The sequence below is a fragment of the Lytechinus pictus genome, chromosome 5 (assembly GCF_037042905.1).
Source record: "Lytechinus pictus isolate F3 Inbred chromosome 5, Lp3.0, whole genome shotgun sequence".
NCBI lineage: Eukaryota > Metazoa > Echinodermata > Echinoidea > Temnopleuroida > Toxopneustidae > Lytechinus > Lytechinus pictus.
Genome location: NC_087249.1, coordinates 14,410,332 through 14,430,245, shown reverse-complemented (window position 1 = coordinate 14,430,245; position 19,914 = coordinate 14,410,332). Strand labels below are relative to the sequence as shown.

General features: G+C 32.7%; 1 protein-coding gene across 1 annotated transcript in view; it reads right to left on the bottom strand.

Annotated features, from left to right (window-relative positions):
• Positions 1–316: 316 nt before the first annotated feature.
• The window catches only part of LOC129261777 (ras-specific guanine nucleotide-releasing factor 2-like), a 56,842-nt gene continuing 37,244 nt past the window's right edge, over positions 317–19,914 (bottom strand). Inside the window, exons 14-26 of the mRNA XM_064099341.1 lie at positions 16,782–17,033; positions 16,009–16,301; positions 13,776–13,991; positions 12,271–12,528; positions 10,190–10,290; positions 9,557–9,669; positions 8,133–8,303; positions 6,529–6,613; positions 5,624–5,821; positions 5,243–5,322; positions 4,608–4,725; positions 3,863–3,931; positions 317–2,981 (exon numbers count right to left, since the gene is read on the bottom strand). Coding sequence (XP_063955411.1) covers positions 2,871–2,981; positions 3,863–3,931; positions 4,608–4,725; positions 5,243–5,322; positions 5,624–5,821; positions 6,529–6,613; positions 8,133–8,303; positions 9,557–9,669; positions 10,190–10,290; positions 12,271–12,528; positions 13,776–13,991; positions 16,009–16,301; positions 16,782–17,033 — 2,065 coding nt within the window. The 3' untranslated portion in view covers positions 317–2,870. The remainder of the gene's footprint in view (positions 2,982–3,862; positions 3,932–4,607; positions 4,726–5,242; positions 5,323–5,623; positions 5,822–6,528; positions 6,614–8,132; positions 8,304–9,556; positions 9,670–10,189; positions 10,291–12,270; positions 12,529–13,775; positions 13,992–16,008; positions 16,302–16,781; positions 17,034–19,914) is intronic.

Genomic DNA, 19,914 nt, shown 5'->3' with positions numbered 1-19,914 from the left:
ATCAAAGTAAGGATAAAACCATGGATGTTTACATGAATTCAGAATGAAAACAAGAAGTCACAAAAGACACATATCAAACAAATCAAAACATCTGTACACATAAAACATTCAAATCGGCTTGAATCATTAGTCTTTGTCAATAAAATAACTGTACACTTGTATCTACAAAAAAGTCATTATGAAACTTGCATAAAGAGTTATTCAACTAGCGAAATGAAATAAAAATACGCCTCGGCGACTTCTAATTCACCATCCAATAAATTCATAGATTTGAGATGCTTAATACATTGTTGTAATATTTACATATCATATTTTTCATATAAAGCAATGTTTGCAGTAGTTATTCTGAAATGTTTAAGAATAAAGTCTTAAATTACCGATTACTACATGAACAACAGGAAGGCAAAGTTTGATCAGTAAACAAAAATATAAATAAGAAAAGATTGAACATAATATGGGTTCAGCGGAAGAAGCAATAGGAGAATAATCATCTTATGAGCAAGAGAAGCTGGAGGTAAAATTGAGCAATGGAAGGTGAAATTTTAAAAACAGAATGAGAATGACAAACAACCCTCTTCATGAAAAAGACAACCAAATTTCCCAAAAAAGGTTAATTTTGATCCTACATCAAATGTACATGTAAGCAAATAGTAGTTTACTGATGCTACACTGAATAGAGAGGATCATTGGAAAAAAAGAATGAAAATGAAAAATCCATATTTTATTGTTCAAAATAGCAATCTAAAATAGAAATACTCTGAAAATTTATTTTACCCCACTGATCGTGGTCCCTGCATCCACTGTGCAGCGCCAGATCAACGAGGCTCTATTCCTTAAATCGTTGAATGCCAAACACGGTAGTAGAAACTCCCATCTTTTAACATCTTTTTGGTCTGATGCAGCCGGGGCTTGAATTCCTGACCTCCAGGTCGTGAGATGGACGCTCTACCAACTGAGCCAACGCACCTAGTTAGTATGATACATTGCTAACTTTTCTTACAGGGGGAAAATGTCTGTGGCATACATTCTATTTATTCAATCAATCCCTTGTACAGAAAATTCAAATGTACTCTAAAATGACTATTGAAAAAAATGTAAGATATTTCACTGTTTGTTCCAAAAATATATCAGATTCAAATAAATTTGCAGCATCAGAAATGGTTGGACATGATTCTCATGCAACAGGAAGAAAACAAAATATGAAAAGAATAAACAAAGAAATTATTAACCATGAGAGCATAAATAGAGAACTAATTCAAACTTACAAAAAGCACATAAAGATATCAAAATTAAATACTGAATGAAAGAAGAATACTGAATGCAAAAGAGTTAAATAAAGTACTTTTTCTAGAAAAGAGTATTGAAAAAAAGGAAGCCAACAATGTTTGTATGTTTCCATCAGCCTAATTTATCTTTAAGATTGAAAACATAACTTTGAGGACATAACTAAACTTTGGGCAAATATGAACAGACAGGCTATTAAATGATAAATGTGAAAGTGAAATTTGTAAGCAAAATCAGAACAGGATGGAATCAGCTTGTTATTTCACTTTTCTACTCGATATTCTTTTTAGAAGTCACTTGCAATTATTTCAGTTGTACATCTCTCTTCTAAGTTTCATTCACAAAACTGGAAAGGATGTATTACTTGATAGGGAGTTCACTTTTACTTCTCATACTCTGACTACATTAATCCAAAATAACGGAAGATATATATCTTGGTCACCTGGTAAGATACCATAGTGATAAATTTTATGCAAAGAGCGACTCTCATCTGTTTGAGTGCATATTGGTAGGATAATTGCATCACAAAATGCTCACCTGAATCTGATTCATAGAGCATGATGGATTCTCAACAACGTACAGTAAAAATGTATAACCCTGCGATAGCAATATCAAGAATATTACAAATCTTACTTCCGAATGTTGAATAAGGATCCAGGTATAGGCGTACATCCAGCCCATACCCCCCCCCCCTTGAGATACGTAATGTTGTAAGGGAAATATGTCATGCGCATGCACAATGAGGACCCTTTTATTTTTTGCTTGTCATATATTTCCTGGAACAAAAACAAAATGCAGTCACATTACCCTTTTAGTGGGCGCTAACCATTCTATCAAAGATTAAAAAAAATGTATATACAGGATGGTACTACTTCAATTGCATGTTGGTATCCTACATGTAGTTCTCTGCATCAGGAATTAATTTAGATCCTCTCTGTATAGTCAAGAATGCTGTTCTGGACAATTGTTCTAAGCAGCCTAAGCCATTCTTGGAGACTGTCTTTGTTCAAGTAGAAGATAAGAATGCCGAGTATGAATGCTATATGAGCCTTCAGCCATCCTGTCTTGGCTAAAGTAGGGGATGAAGTTGAATATTCTATGTACTTTAAGCCATCCTTGTAGACTGTCTTGTTCAAGTAGAGGGGGCTGATGATGATGATGATAAACATTCTATGCATTCAGCCATCCTTGTAGACGGTTTTATTTCACGTTGAAGATGATGATGACGATGAATGTTCTATATTCTTTTAGCCATCCTGATGATGATGATGATTGTGATGATGATGTTGGTGATAATGATGGTGACGAACATTCTATGAACTTTTGGCCATCCTGTCTTGGCTAAAGTAGGGGATGAAGTTGAATATTCTATGTACTTTAAGCCATCCTTGTGGATTGTCTTGTTCAAGTACAGGTTGATGATGATGGTGATGATGACAATGATGTTGAACATTCTATATGCTTTCAGCCATCTTTGTAGACTGTCTTATTTTAAGTAGATGCATGGCGATGAATGTTCAATATGCTTTAGCCACCCTTGTCGACTGTCTTTGTTCACGTGGAGGATGATGGTAATGATTATTGTTCTATATGCTTTTAGCCATCCTTGTTGACTGTCTTGGCTCCAGCTCCAGAGACAAGGCATACATCTCATCGTCATCCATGATCAAAGATGTATCAAGGAGGTAGCTTATTACCTAGGGAAAAGAATTAAGAATTTCTTAATCCCTATATTTTTCTTAATCTTCATCTTTAGATCAAGATGAAGATTAAGATTGAGATTAAGCAAACAAAAAGTGTTGGAGCCATTCCATTAGAGTTAATGTTATAGTTACTTTGCCTTCCAAATGGTAACCACCATGGTAACAATGCTCAACAGACAATCAAAATCTAAGCATTCCATAAAAGTTACCATGGGATTGCACAGTTACAATGATACCATATAAATTTCCATGCAATAGCCCCAAACGATTCATCCCAATGACATTTCAAAAATTTAACCTTTCGTTATTGATTTGATGTTGACGATGCCGCCGCCATCGGAAAAGCAGCGCCTATAGATCATCAAGGTTTTCTATGCAAATAGTCCCTGAAGGGATTATGATTCATAACATTGATGGAATTAAATAGATAATAATTGAGACTTTGTTGTCTTCCTCTGAAATGAAGTTGCATAGAGAAAACTTTCTGAACAATATGTACCGGTAACCATTAATTTTGTTTTCAATTTTCAATGGTTTATTATCATTATTTTTTCAATTTTCAAGGTTTTTTAAATATATAATACATCATAACATACAACAACAAAGGCAAGTATTATTCACGCCCTGACCAAATCACTATAATGATGAAATACTGTGACTGATATCTAGGTTAGATAGTAACACATTCCTCTCAATTCAAGCAGACAAATACTGTCCGAGGCAAAAAGAAGCATTATTACTTAGTCAAAAGAGCTATAAGATCAATCAAAGTCAGATTTACAAAAAAAGAGAGCAGTTTCTTTTCACCCAATCAAAATCATATATCCATCAAAACTGACACCAATATCTTAATTTTGTGAAGATTGTAAGCTTACCCTTTTGTCAGGCTCTATATTGTAGTTAGTATGCTGGAAATGCCTGATCTCCCTTACAACATGAGCAATCTAAAAGGAAGAAGAAGTAGGCAGTCATATCAGCCACGCACACAAAAAATATTCCATAGAGCGTTAATATAACATGTTCAAAGGGTTTATAGTAATATGTACACATTCAAGCTAGCAGCTGGGTAACGGATAGCTTATAATCTGGTAATATGCATGCAGAGAAATGATTAAGCTATCTATTAAAAAAAATGTAGCCTACTGTTTGCCAGCTTACAATTGCTGATTAAATGAGACACCAGCAAGTCACTAGCTAGTTCCTAGCTTACACCATACTTAACAATTTTTCTTAAATTTACGTAGGGGTATCAATTGAAACATTTATTTTATAAACGTTTATTTTCTTCCATTTTCCATCAATTTCCTTCAAATTTTATAAATGATCAAGAATGGAATAATACTATGAGCTTTAACATTTTTCAAAGGATTTCATCCATTTCCATATCTTCTTCATTTTTCATATATGCATGATCCAAGGACAAAATTCTACTAATATGATATATCATTTTTTTCAAAGGATTTCTATCATTTTTCGTACTTCCTTCAATTTTCGTAGTAAGGACAGAATTCTACTAGCAACATAACATTTTTTTTTCAAAATTGATAATTTTCAATTAAAATGAATGCAATTCTTCAAATTATTACTATTATCATATATCAGCTATTTGAGTCTTCTTACCATTCTCATCTTTGAGAAGTTAATGAGTCCATCGTCTGTGATGTTAGGAGTCCCGTCTTCAATGAAGGCAAGATCAGTTAGATAGAAACCAAGATATGGCACGCAAGGAGGGTCAATTCTACAAGAAAAAAAGTAAGATATCAAGAAGAGTTGGTGGACGTTGAACCACAATTGGCAGTTGGAGATAATAATAATCATATGATAGTGATAATGATAATAATAACAATGGTGATAATGATAATAATAATAGTGATGATGATAATATTCTTACAACGATTACATCCTTTGAATTATTTTGCCTTTGTATTATCTTCAAATATCCATCATTTTCTTTATTCCACCTTTGTTTGTATACAACATAGGGAAAAAAATCATTAAAAGTATGCACCAAATTAATAGACAAATAACACCCTTGTGATAATTTAGGTCAGTTACTTTCATTTCTTGAATAAAATACTTTCTTTACCCACCCACCCCCCCCCCAAAAAAAAAAAAATCCTACATATTGTCATCTGCCGATGGTAAATCAGTGTGTAAAAGATTTACTTAGATTATGTCATGCTACCTTTAATAATTCAGTAGCTTTATATCAATCCTAAGTATGTATAAATTGCAGAAGAGCACAGTATTCATACCTATGTAAGGCTTCTCTCATATTTTTAAATCTGCCATCTGAAGATACTAACACCTGAAGTTTGTCCAGAAGAGCCTTCGTCTAATGAAAAAAATATATATATATTGATTTGATTCATAAATACATGTATATACATCATGTTCAAAATGACAAAACATTTGTCATTGGTACAATCATTCAGAGAAAATGTAAATGAGAGGATCATTATAAGCTGCAAGAGCTTAAGTATGATGTCCAAATATGAAATATAAATATCATCTGCAGCATTTGAGAAATTAGAACATATGCTCTGTAGAAAATGAAGCACTTTTTACTAAAAAATAACTTGCTTTTTAAAGTCAAGACCATTTTTTCACCCACTGATGTAATACAACGGACTTACTTGCTTGGGAACTTTTTCCCAGACTTTCTTGAGTCTATACACGGAGCTGTTCATGAGAGCTGAAGTGATTTCAAGAACACTATTGAAGTTATGCATACACCGACAAATATCAGCAACACCAGCCCATCTCTCGATGGCCAAAGCCCTAGCTGATACAGACTTCTGACGGAGGATTTCAGACGATACCAACTTGCTCACCTAAATAAGAGGGGACAACATACATGTAGTATTGATTGATGGTATATATATATAATAATGTACACTTAACTACAAAAATGAAATAATGCAATGGAAGTGAAGTAAAGGTTTATACTTTTTGGATATATAGATACCAATTATAATAATTATGGTCCCAAAAATCTCAACATGGTAAAAGAAATAAAAAAGAGTTGCATCTATTTTCTTTACAAGCCTCAATATTGCTTCTTTTTTAATAAAAATAAGAGAACCTTATCTTTTGCAGTAAATAAAATAGAAAACTAAAGATAAACAAAAAGCTATTTGCTCAATCATAGTTCTCTACATTATAATTGTTTATCAATATTTTTCAGGATCACTTAATAAATGTCTTGTGAACAATTGTTTACTTGAAACAATATGCATATACAAACATGAATTGAGATGCTCAATTCATTTAGTTTGCCATTGACTATGCTTTATGTTTTCTTTCAATAAATAAAATAGATAAAATAGAAGACTGAATAGAGATTAAAAGCTATTCGCTAAATCACACTTCTTTTAAATATCAATTGTAGCAATATTTTTCACGATCACTTTAATAATGCAAATTATGTCCAGGGGAACACCTGTCTACTTAAAAAAAAAAGAATCTATGTTGACCTTCATATGATGTATAATATCTAAACATTTTTATCCTCAATATTTATATCTAATGTTATAACTACCTCGTTGAATCTCCTTGTAACAGCGAGAATATTAGGTGCTCTGGTTGCTTTATCCTGCTTCATCCAAGCCTGATTAAGAAATTCCCTATAAATTCACAGAATTGATAGAAAAATAAATACATGCAAATCATTCCACAGATAGGGATGGTATGACCATAACAAAAGTAAACCCTGTCTAACATCAAGCATAGTTTTAATTACTGAATACAGATTGCCAAATCGTTCATCATACACAAACTTGATAAAACAAATCACAAAATTGAACCATTTAGGAAAATAAATATATGTTAACTAATTCACAAGGGATGGTATGCTCATAGCACAGCCCTGTTTAACTTCAAGTGCACTTTTACTGATTGCTAACTTGTCGTGAAATAGTATGGTGACAACAGGGAATAATATTGCTTTACAAATTTAAATAGCATTTTTGGTCATAGGAGAAAAGCTCTCAAGTAAGTAATGTACAGTCCTATGTAAAAGTATGCTATACAAAAGACTTTATGCATAGCAGTCTTTCAAAAATATGGAGCAAATTGCGATGAGATACCAGGAAAATTATTCCCTTGACAATGATAAGTAATGCATGAATTTCAATTCATTCTATGATATTTCACCCATGAATACTAAGGAAGATTGACGACACTTATTAATACTCTATATGGAAGTGAGGTATTAAATTATTGTTTAATCCCCAGACCGTTGCATTAAAATTCCATTTATGGACCTATATTCACAACAACATATGCTTCCTTTTAAGTCCCTCCATTTTGAAGGTAAAGCTATAAATTGTTCTTTTTGCATATTTATTTAATTCACCAATATCAGAAAGTTGTATATATGTTTTGGATAAATGAAATGAAAATTACAAAGTATGGCAACTTTACTATCCAATGATAAGTTCATGTGTTTCCGAGGTAGTTAAATGTACCACTGAATTGAAAAAGGTAACATAATAATTTTTTCTAAGCAAATGTGTCCCCCCCAATCTTCTTTTGAATGTCAAGATTGCAATTTAAATCCATCTTTTCCTTAATCTGCTATCTAGTAAAAGTTGTTAACCTGACAGGATATGTAGGCTTCTCATGATAATGAACAGGCACCAGTCCCCGTAGATAGATATTTTTTATTTTTTATATTAAGTGCTGTTTGATGTAATTTCCATTATTTGTATTATTAGTTATTCATTGTAAAGCGCTTTGATCATATTTTTGGTAAAGCGCTATATAAGTACCTGTTATGTATGTATGTATGTTGTCGGCTTATGTATTGTTTAACATTAAATTATTGCTATACCAATATGAGAGAGCCCAGGGAAGTTTATGCCCTAGGTAGGTTATTTAATTAATTCCAGGGAACTTGTGTTCTATGAGCTTTGTTTTAAAAAATGGTTTTTTGGTCAAACAATAATGATTATTTTGTAATCATGTTTTCATATGATCAAGATCGACACATTTATATTTTGTGTAATGTGAAACAGTGAACTAAAATCAGTAAATACCACCATAAATCTAGAAAAAAAAAAATCTACATGTAGTTATGTAAATCCCATAGATAAAGTCTTTAACATTTCTCAGTTGGAATAAATATAGTTTTGATTTTTTTACCAATATGGGATAGCCCTGAGTAGTTTATGTTCTAGGTAGGTGAGTTGTTCTGCTAGCTCTAATGCTGACATTCGATCAAAGGTATCTTCAGGTAATGGTTGATCAGGAACCAGAGCAGCTAGCTCCGCTTCACCTTGCAGCCGGATGTTTGCATGATCCTGAATAATTTGCCTGTTATCAAGGAGAGAGTTAAAATAGGCGATCTGTGACGTGATATATCAGTGACATATGACAGTAAATTACAAAATTGTCCAGGGTTCCTAGCTTTTCAAGAAAACAAAATTCCCTGATTTTTCCCTGATGAAGTTAAAAAATTCCCTGATAATTATTTAAACCCATTTCCAGTTTTGCATGTTTTCTACTTTTGTTGCAGTGAATTACATGTATTTTCGCAACAAAATATAACAGAGTCTGACTGACTACCATGCTTTCGACTTTTAGGCCGATCAAAATTCAGATTTTTTCCCTCATTTGAGGCATTTTCCCGGATTTGAGGTATTTTTTTTATCAAATTCCCTTATTTTTCCCTGACCGGAAAAAAGTAAAATAATTTTCCTTGATTTCCCTGAATGGCTGGGAACCCTGTTGTCGACACCAATCTCATCTACTTTCCATATGATTCCGTATGTATAATTAGATGAACTGTCTATGAGTCATATTTTCATTACAGCTACCGATTTATCCACACCCGCTTTGTTTACTTTTCATTTGGTCTCATCCAACATGGTCTAATCCTAGTTCTTCTAAAACCACTTTGTCTTCTATAAATTACATTTTAGCCCATTAACACATTTGCCTAATTTCCAGTTAGTCTACAACCATTAATCTTATATTCATTTTGTGTAATACAATATACACGATATATGTCATATGGTATAGATGAACCGTTTATGAATCATATTTCAAAAAAATAAACTTGATTGCAAATTTCGATCATAGAAATGTGATTGAGAGATCACTTCTTAGCATGGCACATAACTCTATACTCTCTGGTGGAGGAAACAAGTCAGTAACTAAGTTTGTAATTAATTTCAAAGCCTGTAACTGAATCGATTGCAAATTTGCGCAACACCCCTTGCTATCTTATACTAATAAAAATAATACTAATATGCACACTTACATAGCACATAAAACAATTTGTATGTGCACCGCATACTATGACCCTTTTTTTTTGTCTACCCTGTTAAGGGGCTTGAACATTCAAGAAATTCCTTCCTATAGCGGGTACCCATTTACTGCACCTGGGTGGAGAGTGGCAATGTAAATAAATGCATTGCCAAAGAGAGTGAGTGCTATGGTGGCATTTGAACACCAGACCTTTAGCTTCAAAGTCCAGAGACTTCTCTACTATAAAGGCAAAACACCTCTACTTGAGAAATGTACATTATTTTGGGTTTGAAAGATTTGGAATTGATGAAATTTACCTTTGAATGGTGCTAGCTGCTCTGTGCTCTGACGGGAGGAGGTTGGGATTGGTTGCTACTTCTTCCAAGAATTCTAAGACTCGATTGCGTAGGCCTTCGTCATATTCAAAATTCTGATGGGTAAAAATGTACTTTGATTTAGGTAAGTGCACTGTGTATATCATCTAACTATAGTGACCACTGCATGGAGACAAGGTTTGACTATATATATAATAATTCATTCATTTGATAATAATGCATGACTCGATATCTTTTATTATGTGATGTGAAATTGCGACAAAGAGTCTGCATAAATGTTCAGTTTTGTACATGCTAGAAACATTTTACTTTCGAATGGTTTCCGCAACAATGGAATATGTAAATGTCAATTTGGCTTTATTTACAAATATAGCAACAAATATTGTGAATGTGAAATCAAGAGATGGTTCAAAACATTATTGAGTGTAAACACTCTCATTTCTATCTTTCAATATGTACAAGTAAAAACGTACAAATATTTTTCCTTTGAACATAAATATACAAATATATGAAGCACTAAGATCATCTATAATAACTTCAAATAAATGAAAGAAAAAAGTGTAAAAAAAAGCCTCAAAGGATTGAAAAAGGGTGTTTAATTGTGATATTTCATACCTTAGAGAACTTAGAAACCCAATGTCGGATGACATTAATGACTCTTACAGTAGCGGCTGAACTGATGACCTCTTTACTCAAACAACTCTGAAGTTTACCACCTGACAAAAAAATGCATTTAAAAGGTGTTAAGATCAAATCTTTATTCATTTAGTCCAACTTCAATTTTAATAAAAGCACGGCAGACAGTTATTGAGTTATTCAATTTAGTTTTCTATTCTTTTCATTGTATTTTCTATCTTACATGTACGTGTATGTATTTAAAAGCCATTGAAAGCTATTTTGTTTGCATGAACAATCTTGAATTGTGTATCTAAGTTAAGCCATCTGACAAAAAGGGATTTCATAACATTTTAACAAAGGCCTTGTTGCCTCATTCTAAAACCACCCATCTCCGATGCTCATATTTCAAATTTAATTGTCATTGGTGTGATTAAAACTCGATCATAGAGCAATAACAAAAAGTGAAACTGTCTATTATCTATAAGATTATGTATATGCAGATGATTTAGTTTTCCATTAATTGTTTTGATGAAGAGTATATGAAGAGTTTACTTGCATGCAAAAGGGGTTAGGTCCACTTTGGACCATTCCGAGAAAAAACATGTTTTTTTATTCTCACTTATTGCAATATTCATAATAGAAACTAAATTGTCATGATGTACTACCCTATCATGTGAACATAAAATTGGGTATAATTTTCAAATTTTCAAATCAAATTTTCTTTGGTATCATCAGAGTGACTAAAATTTAGAGGTTTAGAGACAGAAAACAATAAAATTTATGAGAAATGGACCTAACCCCTTTTGACAAATGAGTTCTTCAGAAGAGTTTGGTTGCAAAAGGGGTTAGGTCCACTCCAAGAAAATCATTTTTTTAATTCCCCCATATTGCAATATTATTATGCGAAACTGAATTTTCATGATACCCTACTATGAGAACATAAAATTGGGTATAAAAGAAATCTACCTGTCTTCATATTTTTTAAGATATTCTTTTCCAAAAAAATTATGTGTGGACCTAACCCCTTTGCAACTAAACTGAAATGGACCTAACCCCTTTTGAAAAAAAAGGTGATTTTTCTTTGCCATTTAAGTTCACTTTTTAATAGGAATTTCAACTTTTCTTTGGTATCATCTTATAGAGCTATTACAAATCTATACATTGAGACATAAAAATCAAATTTGATGAAAAATGGACCTAACCCCTTTTGCAAGTGAGCTCTTCATATATAAAACGCAAGTCAAGGTGCTTGGGGCAATCACTGCTTTAATTCAATTCCAAAGTAGTATTTAGTTAAAATAAAGATAATGAATGTTGAAGTCTCAATCTTCTGCTTGCCTCCATTCCCTAGTAGCTTATTTTTAAAGTTAAATGAAATGTTATGATCAGTAATTAGAAAAAAAGAAAGATGTTATTTCCCTGTATTTACTGTTGTCTTATGCGATGAGACATTAAGCCTATATCCGTTATTGTAGTTTAGTATTCCTGAAAACCATATAACTGATTGTGACCGTTGCAATGGTAAACCAAAAAAACAATATGAATAAATTACTAATCTACCCACTTAATACAGATGATAACAACTCTTTGTGTTGTCTACAGTGGACAAGGGAGGTTTACTCTATAGACAATGAAGGGGATAATAATCAATTCTGATCTATATACAGGTAAAGGGGAACACATGATCATCAACGGGTTATAGGACAGACACATGGTGGAAGGTAGGACAGAAATAAAAAGGTATTTAGTAGTTCACATCAGGAACTTAAACAGAGAACAAAAATACTACTTTTTATCTTTAATCAAATAAAAAGTTTTACGCACAATCACTTTTTTTTCTAAAAGAAGCAATCAGTTAAAATTTTACTAAATTAATTAGGACAGGTTTAAGGATGACTACATTTAACATGTTAGATACATTACGCATTCAATGAACTGCACGATGATGATGTTAGCAGGGAACGTACACTCTAGCTAGCCACCAGATGTTGGGTTACATTTAGATATCAAAACTTAACTGTTTATCCTCGTTTCATCAAATGTAAATTCCATATCGTAAAGAAATATTCCAAGCTTACGTCCATAACTTTTCTTTGCCCTCTTTCGACTGAGCATGTTGTTGGCAGCACCAAACTCCTTGGCGTTGGTGGCTCCGGCCGTGGCAGCGGCAAAGGCCACCGCAGCCGAAGAACAGCTGGACCTGCGGGTGGACATACGGGAGGAAGTGACCACTACACCGGCCGACACGGTGGTGTTAGGGGGAGAGCTGCTAAACTGGAAGAAGTTATTGCCAACGGATGATCGGTGGGGTGATGTTGGAGGAATGGGGATGGGATCTAAGAAGAGAAGGGAAGGTAAAATAGAAAGGGCTAGCCGTGGGTACCACTGCAAACATCTAGCATTCATTGTGCATCTACTTTGAAGGGTTGGTTCACATAGCCAAATATGTTTGGTGCTCTGTTAACATTGGATCATTTCAACTAGGGTTTTGGATTAATAGGTTAGTGTGAATATGCAAGTAATATTTGTAAGCTTCTAAAATGATTAACCAATATCTTCAAAGAAATTAATTGTCAATTCTTTTCTTCAAAAGTTGTATGCATTTTAGATTAATATATGGCCTATAATAAATTATATGTAAATATGTAACCAGAAATTCACAACTGATTTAAAAAGATTGTGCTTGCCTTCCTGTCTGATAAAGAATATTGTTCCCTATTTGGTTAAAAGAGCGACTTACAGCATAATAGTACTAAAGTAAAATCCATGCATGCACTCACATAATACGTGTTACAATCAAATTTAGGATTGTTACAAAGCATTCACTTCACTCAATAATTAATATTGTATTTCTATCAAAACAATCTCTTACTCTCAGAGCAGGTGAAGACCAAAAACCTGTCTTGCTTCAGAATGGATGAGATCACTTTTTGAGAATACAAATTTATTCTTACGTTATAATGATAATGGGATGCATAATACTATACAAACAATATCTTTGCATATGAAAGATTTGTTTTACTATTAATTTTGTATAGGGCTAATACTAGTGCTTCTTAAAAGGTATGTATTTTTAACAGAAATCTGAATCTGTCGAAGTCTGTAATTGATCTTGTATTATGAGGTAGATTGTTCTTCAACTTTGGTTTTATTTTCCCAAAATCTCAATCACCAAAAGTCTTGAACATTGAAGGAAGGTGATTTGGTTTAAGTTTGGTTTTAAAGGTATGTGTAAGTATTGTTCAAATTAAATATATATATATACTAGATACTTACTTTTTAAATTTAAAGAAAAATAGTACTTTATATACTCAAATGAAAAACAACGTACTTCATAATTATAAATAATAAAAAAATCAAATTTTAAGCTAGATTTTCATTCATAAGATAAAGTTTCTCCATTATTTAAGATTACTTTTACTTTACCACAGATTACTCTTACTTTACTAAATATTACTTGCACTTTACCAAAGATTACTTTTATATAACCACAGATTACTTTTACTGTACCAAAGATTTATTTTACTTTACCAAAAATTACTTTTACTTTACCAAATATTACATCTATTTTACTGAAGACTACCTGGTTTGGTGGCCTTGACTAAAGCAGCAATGTTTGGAGCTGAATGACTCATTGACAGCATCCTCTTGGGATGAAGACGTAGGGTTTCCAGTTGGTTAGGACTAGCAGGAGGAGTAAGGGTATGGAAGTAAGGCGGAGAGTCCGGAGGCGATACATGAGGATCGGCTATACTCATAACAACTGAACTATCCGTCTTGCTTTGACTCTCGTCTGTGGCTGGTAGGCAGAGAAAGGGGAAAAAAAAAGGAAAATGGTCTAATATTTCAGTCCATAAAATGAATATCATATGTGAGGCAGAGTTAGTTGGATAGTATTCTATGGGTTTCTTAACTCGTTGGAGACTGGAGGGTTTTATTATAACACACATTTTCCATAGACTCAAGCGCGCATATATGCTGGCTCGGTTTCCAAAGGGTAAAAAAAATGTTTTGAAATTAAGTACTATACATATATTATTCCATGTTAACAACTACTAGAAGTGAGACAGACGGCTTATTGTCACAGTCATGAAGTCTATATTTCTTATACCAACCTGACATTTCAGTGGTTAATTTGTATTTTGTGTTGACAGTTGACAGCAAATATTATTCAATTCTTCAACTTATAATTGTCTATGTATGTAGAGCTAAGAAATATGTTTTAAGCACTTAATGAATATTTGAAATTATTATTATTATTGATTCCTTGTTTTCTGGATGTAATTCTTGTACCATCTCCATTTGCCAAATACATAATAATGATGATAATACTACTACTAATAATAACAATAAGAGAATCTTGTTTTAGTACGCAAGATTTCAATAGGTGCTGCCAATTTGAGGAAAAAACAAAGACCTGCATGGATGGTTAATAATTAACTCATGAAGGTACATGTCATAAAATGGCAAATTCATACATTTTCCTTTAAAATCTTGCCATAATCATTTTGAAACAAGTATTCTATACAAGTTTTGCCAACTAAATAAAGGGGTAAGATATTAACAATATCTGCTTATTTGGGGAGGCAACAAAGACTTTATATCTTGACCTTAGAAAGCTGTTGTACCTCGATGGGTTAACAAAGGACAAAACCTTGTTGCTCAAAAAGAACATATTTTCAACTGGGTTACAATCAGAGATCAATACATTACAAAATATAAAACAATTGCAATGTTCAACCAAATGTCTCCTTCACTTTTCCCCTTTACAGGTAATATGCTAGCTGATGGCTTTCAATTTTTCATACTGCCAGAGTAATGCAATATTGACGTTGTTCAGGATCTTTCTTTGAAATGCAAGTTGTTATCTGCAGTAGATATGGAGTTAGTCTTAATGCTTCAGAATGCTGACCTGCCTAACCTATTCATCAAGTAAATGAAAATGAATTCATACCTACACTTTATGCGGAGACTGAATAAAAAAAAAGACAAGTGCAATTAATCTTAGTAACTAGAACTGAATTGTAAATTAAGAGGCTTTTTATAGGAGGAAATTATAATTTGTTAACAAATTTTCGGCATTACTCCTATTTGTTTAAGATCAGTATGCTCGATCTGTAAATGAAAATCATAAGATCAGTATGCTCGATCTGTAATGAAAATCATATGATCATAAGTCAGAAAAAATTGGAACCAGTGGGATTCGAACCTGCCATCTACTGCTTTCTACTGAATAGCCTGGTGGTTGAGTCGCTGCCCGGAAAGCAGTAGATGGCAGGTTCGAATCCCACTGGCTCCAATTTTTTTCTGACTTATGATCATATGATTTTCATTACAGATCGAGCATACTGATCTTATGATTTTCATTTACAGATCGAGCATACTGATCTTAAACAAATAGGAGTAATGCCGAAAATTTGTTAACAAATAGAACTGAATTGTTTTCTATCTAATTTTATGTTTTCTTTATTGTATTAACTAAATCAACTTTTATGGTATTATTTTTTCAATTATTTTAATCTAATCAAAGATCAACTATTACATATTGATGATGTACAGTAGTTATAAATGGTGTTTAAAAATAGTTCTCTATTGTAACTCACAGACAGGAACTTCCATTAACTATTCTGTTTTGTAACAACGAAGTTTTACACTTAATATTCACTAAGTAATGTTCTCATATTTTCATTTATATTAATCTCTGTCTTCTTTCTTTCATAGCACCTTTTGCACTCTGCAGAGTGAATTTGACACATTATGAGTCACATCTAATATTATTGTTGGGATCAAACATTTATCATCCTTTGATGAATTACCTTTCTTGAAGCTTCTTCTGAATGGGTGTGTCCTGAGAGTAGTATTTGCTTCAAAGATTCTCCCCCCTCCTCCCCCTGCTCCTCCTCCATCTATCTCCATCTCCTCATGGTACGGTTTGGTCATGGTCACCTTGATGTTGGCTCCTGGATGGTTGCTGGAACTGGGCCGGCGGTTGATGAATCCCCTCCGGGAGGGGCTGGCCGGTGGAGGACTGTTTTCATACTGATTGCTATGAGGATGATGAGGGTCACTCGCATGGTGGCTAGGGGATGGGGGAGGGTGTGGGTTTACACTGTGTTTAAAAAAGTTGAAAAAAATATACAAATATAATTTACACGTTCAACATTTAAATGAAATTTACAAAAGAAATGGGCAATAAAATTAAGTAATGAAACTTCCAAATGACGTAAATGGGTACACCTTGGCATGCTCTTTAAAATGATGTTCTTTATTTTGTCAAAATATGCTATAATTATTTTAAGATACTTGTGAATAAAAAAAACCTGACACGTTTCCCTGCTTTTCCGTCTGCTAAGAGGGCCTTCAGAGCATTCTCATCAGCTACAATACATGCAACTAGATCATTCATATTTAAGGTCAATATAATTTCTGAATTGTATAAATACTGTAGAAATCATATACTACAATGCATTTAACTGGTAATGAATACTTCAACCGAAATATATGTGTTCTACATCGGAACTCCATATTCTGTCCTTACCAATTCACATTTACTGTTATCAGCTGTATAAAAAAATTATATTCTACTCACTTTAATTGACTCTCCACTGTGTCAGGATTCCTATAGACCCGCTCTAGTGTAGAGATAATGTTCTCCCAGTCTGTGAACACCCTGAACGTTAGTAGGAAGGTATTGAGGAAGTCAATACTGAGGAAGCGTAGATCTGTCAACCTCTCCAGGAGTCTCTCAAGACTGGCGTAGCGGATCTGAGGAACCTTGCAGGAGTTGAGGATCTTACTGAAGCGGATGTCGTGGTCATCCTTGAACAGGCGAGTGTCCGATCTAGTCAGATATCACACAATTATTAAAAATGGAGATTGTTAAAGGAGGAGCAAACTGGGCCCTGTAACACAAAGATTATCAATCGATCGCTAAATTGACTGACCAATGAAGATCAATGTTACTCCCGCATTTAGTTCAAAATACTGACCGGGAACCAATCAGAAGTGTTCTTTCATATTTGCTATTCATCGCAAACGCTAGTGTTGCGGAGCCCTGACCAACATTGTGTTTTGTCTCTCAGTGACCTTGTAGTATTAATGGCTACTATTAAAGTATACCTTTTGGATAATCATCAGTTACGAAACTGACAAATTAGCCTTTAATTCTATTTAGGCGGAGAAACTGAAATGTTCTTGTGAGGAAAATTATGTGTTCTGCTACTTGGTAACATGATTATTTTGGTATGAATGTATTGAGTAATGAAACAGTGTTCTCATATAAATGGGCCTATCTTACAAGACTATTCTGCACAGAATGTTGCATTATGGGACATTTACATGGCAAGATATGAGTAGTTGAGGACATGAGGAGCTATCGAGGCTGCCTGTTTGCTCATCCTTTAAAGTTTGGTGTTGGTCATGGTGTTGGAAATAATATTGCCTTCAAATTCTACATTTGTAATGAGATTATAAAATTGGCTAAAACACTTTACAAATAGTCAGGTTTCCCAGCATTTGAAGATAAAAAAATACCTGATATCACATTTAACAGTTTGAAAATGCTTGTAAATCTTGCTTCCCCCATCATCATTACATACAGCATACCTTACCCCCATTGCATTTCTTAATATCTCATTGCATGAATTGTAATATCATCAGGAAAGCTTGACGTTTAGAATTACCTAAATCTCCCTATTAGTTTATTGGTCAAAAATCATCTTGTCTTGTTTGAGGATTAATTTTATGTTTAGATTAAGGCAAATACTTATTGTTATAAGTCACTCCATTCAGGTTTAATGTTACATCAAAATTAAATACATGTATATACTGTGTATATCAAAATGCTAGATATTTTACATACAGTGTGACATTGATATAAATGCGCATATAATTATGAAAGCTATAAACCTTTCCTCTGTCAGAAACCTACCCATATTTCATAAATCAGAGATATTTTCAAATGAAGAGTTTGTTTGCAAAAGGGATTAGATTCCCTTTAGACCATTCCGAGAAAATCATATTTTTTTCCATTCTCCCATATTGCAACATTCTTAGGCAAAACTAAAATTGTCATGATATACTACCCTTCCATGTGAACATTAAATTGGGTATAAAAGAAATCTATCTGTCTTCATATTTCTTAAACTTACATGCATCTTCTTTTTATTAAATACCATTGTGGATCTAGCCCCTTTTGCAAACAAACTGAAATGGATCCAAGCTCTCTTGAGTAAAAAAGTGATTTTTCTTTAATATTTTTTTTCATATTTTGTTAATGAGAATTTCAAATTTTATTTGGTATAATCAGAGCGACTAAAAATCAATATATTGAGACAAAAAACAATCAAATTTTATGAAAAATGGATCTAACCCCTTTGCAAATGAGCTCTTCAGAAGAGTATGTTTGCATAAGGGGTTAGATCCACTTTAGACTATTCCAAGAAAATCATTTTTATTCTCCCATATTCTTATGCAAAACTAAATTGTCATGATACCCTACCATGTGAACATAATATTTGGTGTAAAAGAAATCTACCTGTCTTTATATCTTTTGATATATTTTTTTTCTCCAAAATTACTTTTGTGGATCTAGCCTCTTTTGCAAACAAACTGAAATGGATCTAACCCCTGAAAATAAGTGATTTCTCTTCGCCATTTTTGTTCACTGTTTAATGTGAATTTCAACTACTTTTTGGTATCATCTTATAGAGCTATTGTTTAGTTTGAATAATATGTATTCCTCATTCTATACATTTTTATGATTACAAGATGTAGCATCATAATCAAGATGGTATTTCAATGTATTTTTTTCCTTCAAATTTCAATGAATATTCTTACAGCTTCCAGATCCCAACACCTTTATTTCACAATTCATTTACATCAAGTACATAAGAACTATATTACAGATAAACCATGCTTACAAATAATGAAATTATACTACTTTTTAGAGTATTACAGACTAATAGAGATATATTAGAACATGCAATGCCTTCATTTAGAATCTATACAGAATATTTCTTGAAAAGAGTTCTTGAGTAGAAAAAAAATAGAGCCTCATAAATCCCCACCAGTGAAAGAATGCCAATTTGCGCATTAGCCAACAGGATGCATGCATTCTTGTTTGCTTCCTATACCATATAATTTCAAATAGATTTTGTTTTTCTTTTTTTTTAAATATCAAGTTATATCTTTCTATATATTTGACTGTGATCATCTTTACCTGAATATTCATTTCAAAAGTAATTATTGCACAATAATATACACCAGCAAAAATTGTTGAATTACTGACATGGCTAAGAAGTGAAATTTATTATACTGAGCAAAGAGTTTAAGACAAGCAAGTATAATAATAATTATGTACTATATAAACAAATATAATTATCATAATTATGTACTATATAAGCAAATATAATGATCATAATGATGTGATATATGAGCAAATATAATTATTATAGTAATTTACTATATAAGCAAATATAAATATATACTAAACATGTATAAGCATATACAATTATCATTAATTATGTCATATACATATGACATGTTCTAAACTACCAGTACTTGGCATGTATTCTGAACTTGGGTTTAATGCAAACTCTGGTCTTGATTTGTGGTTTAACTATGGATAGCCAATTGTGAACCAAATCTCTAACAACTGAGGTTCAATTTGGTGCTTAATTTATTCACAACTGATTAAGAATGATGACTGAAGTCACTTTCTC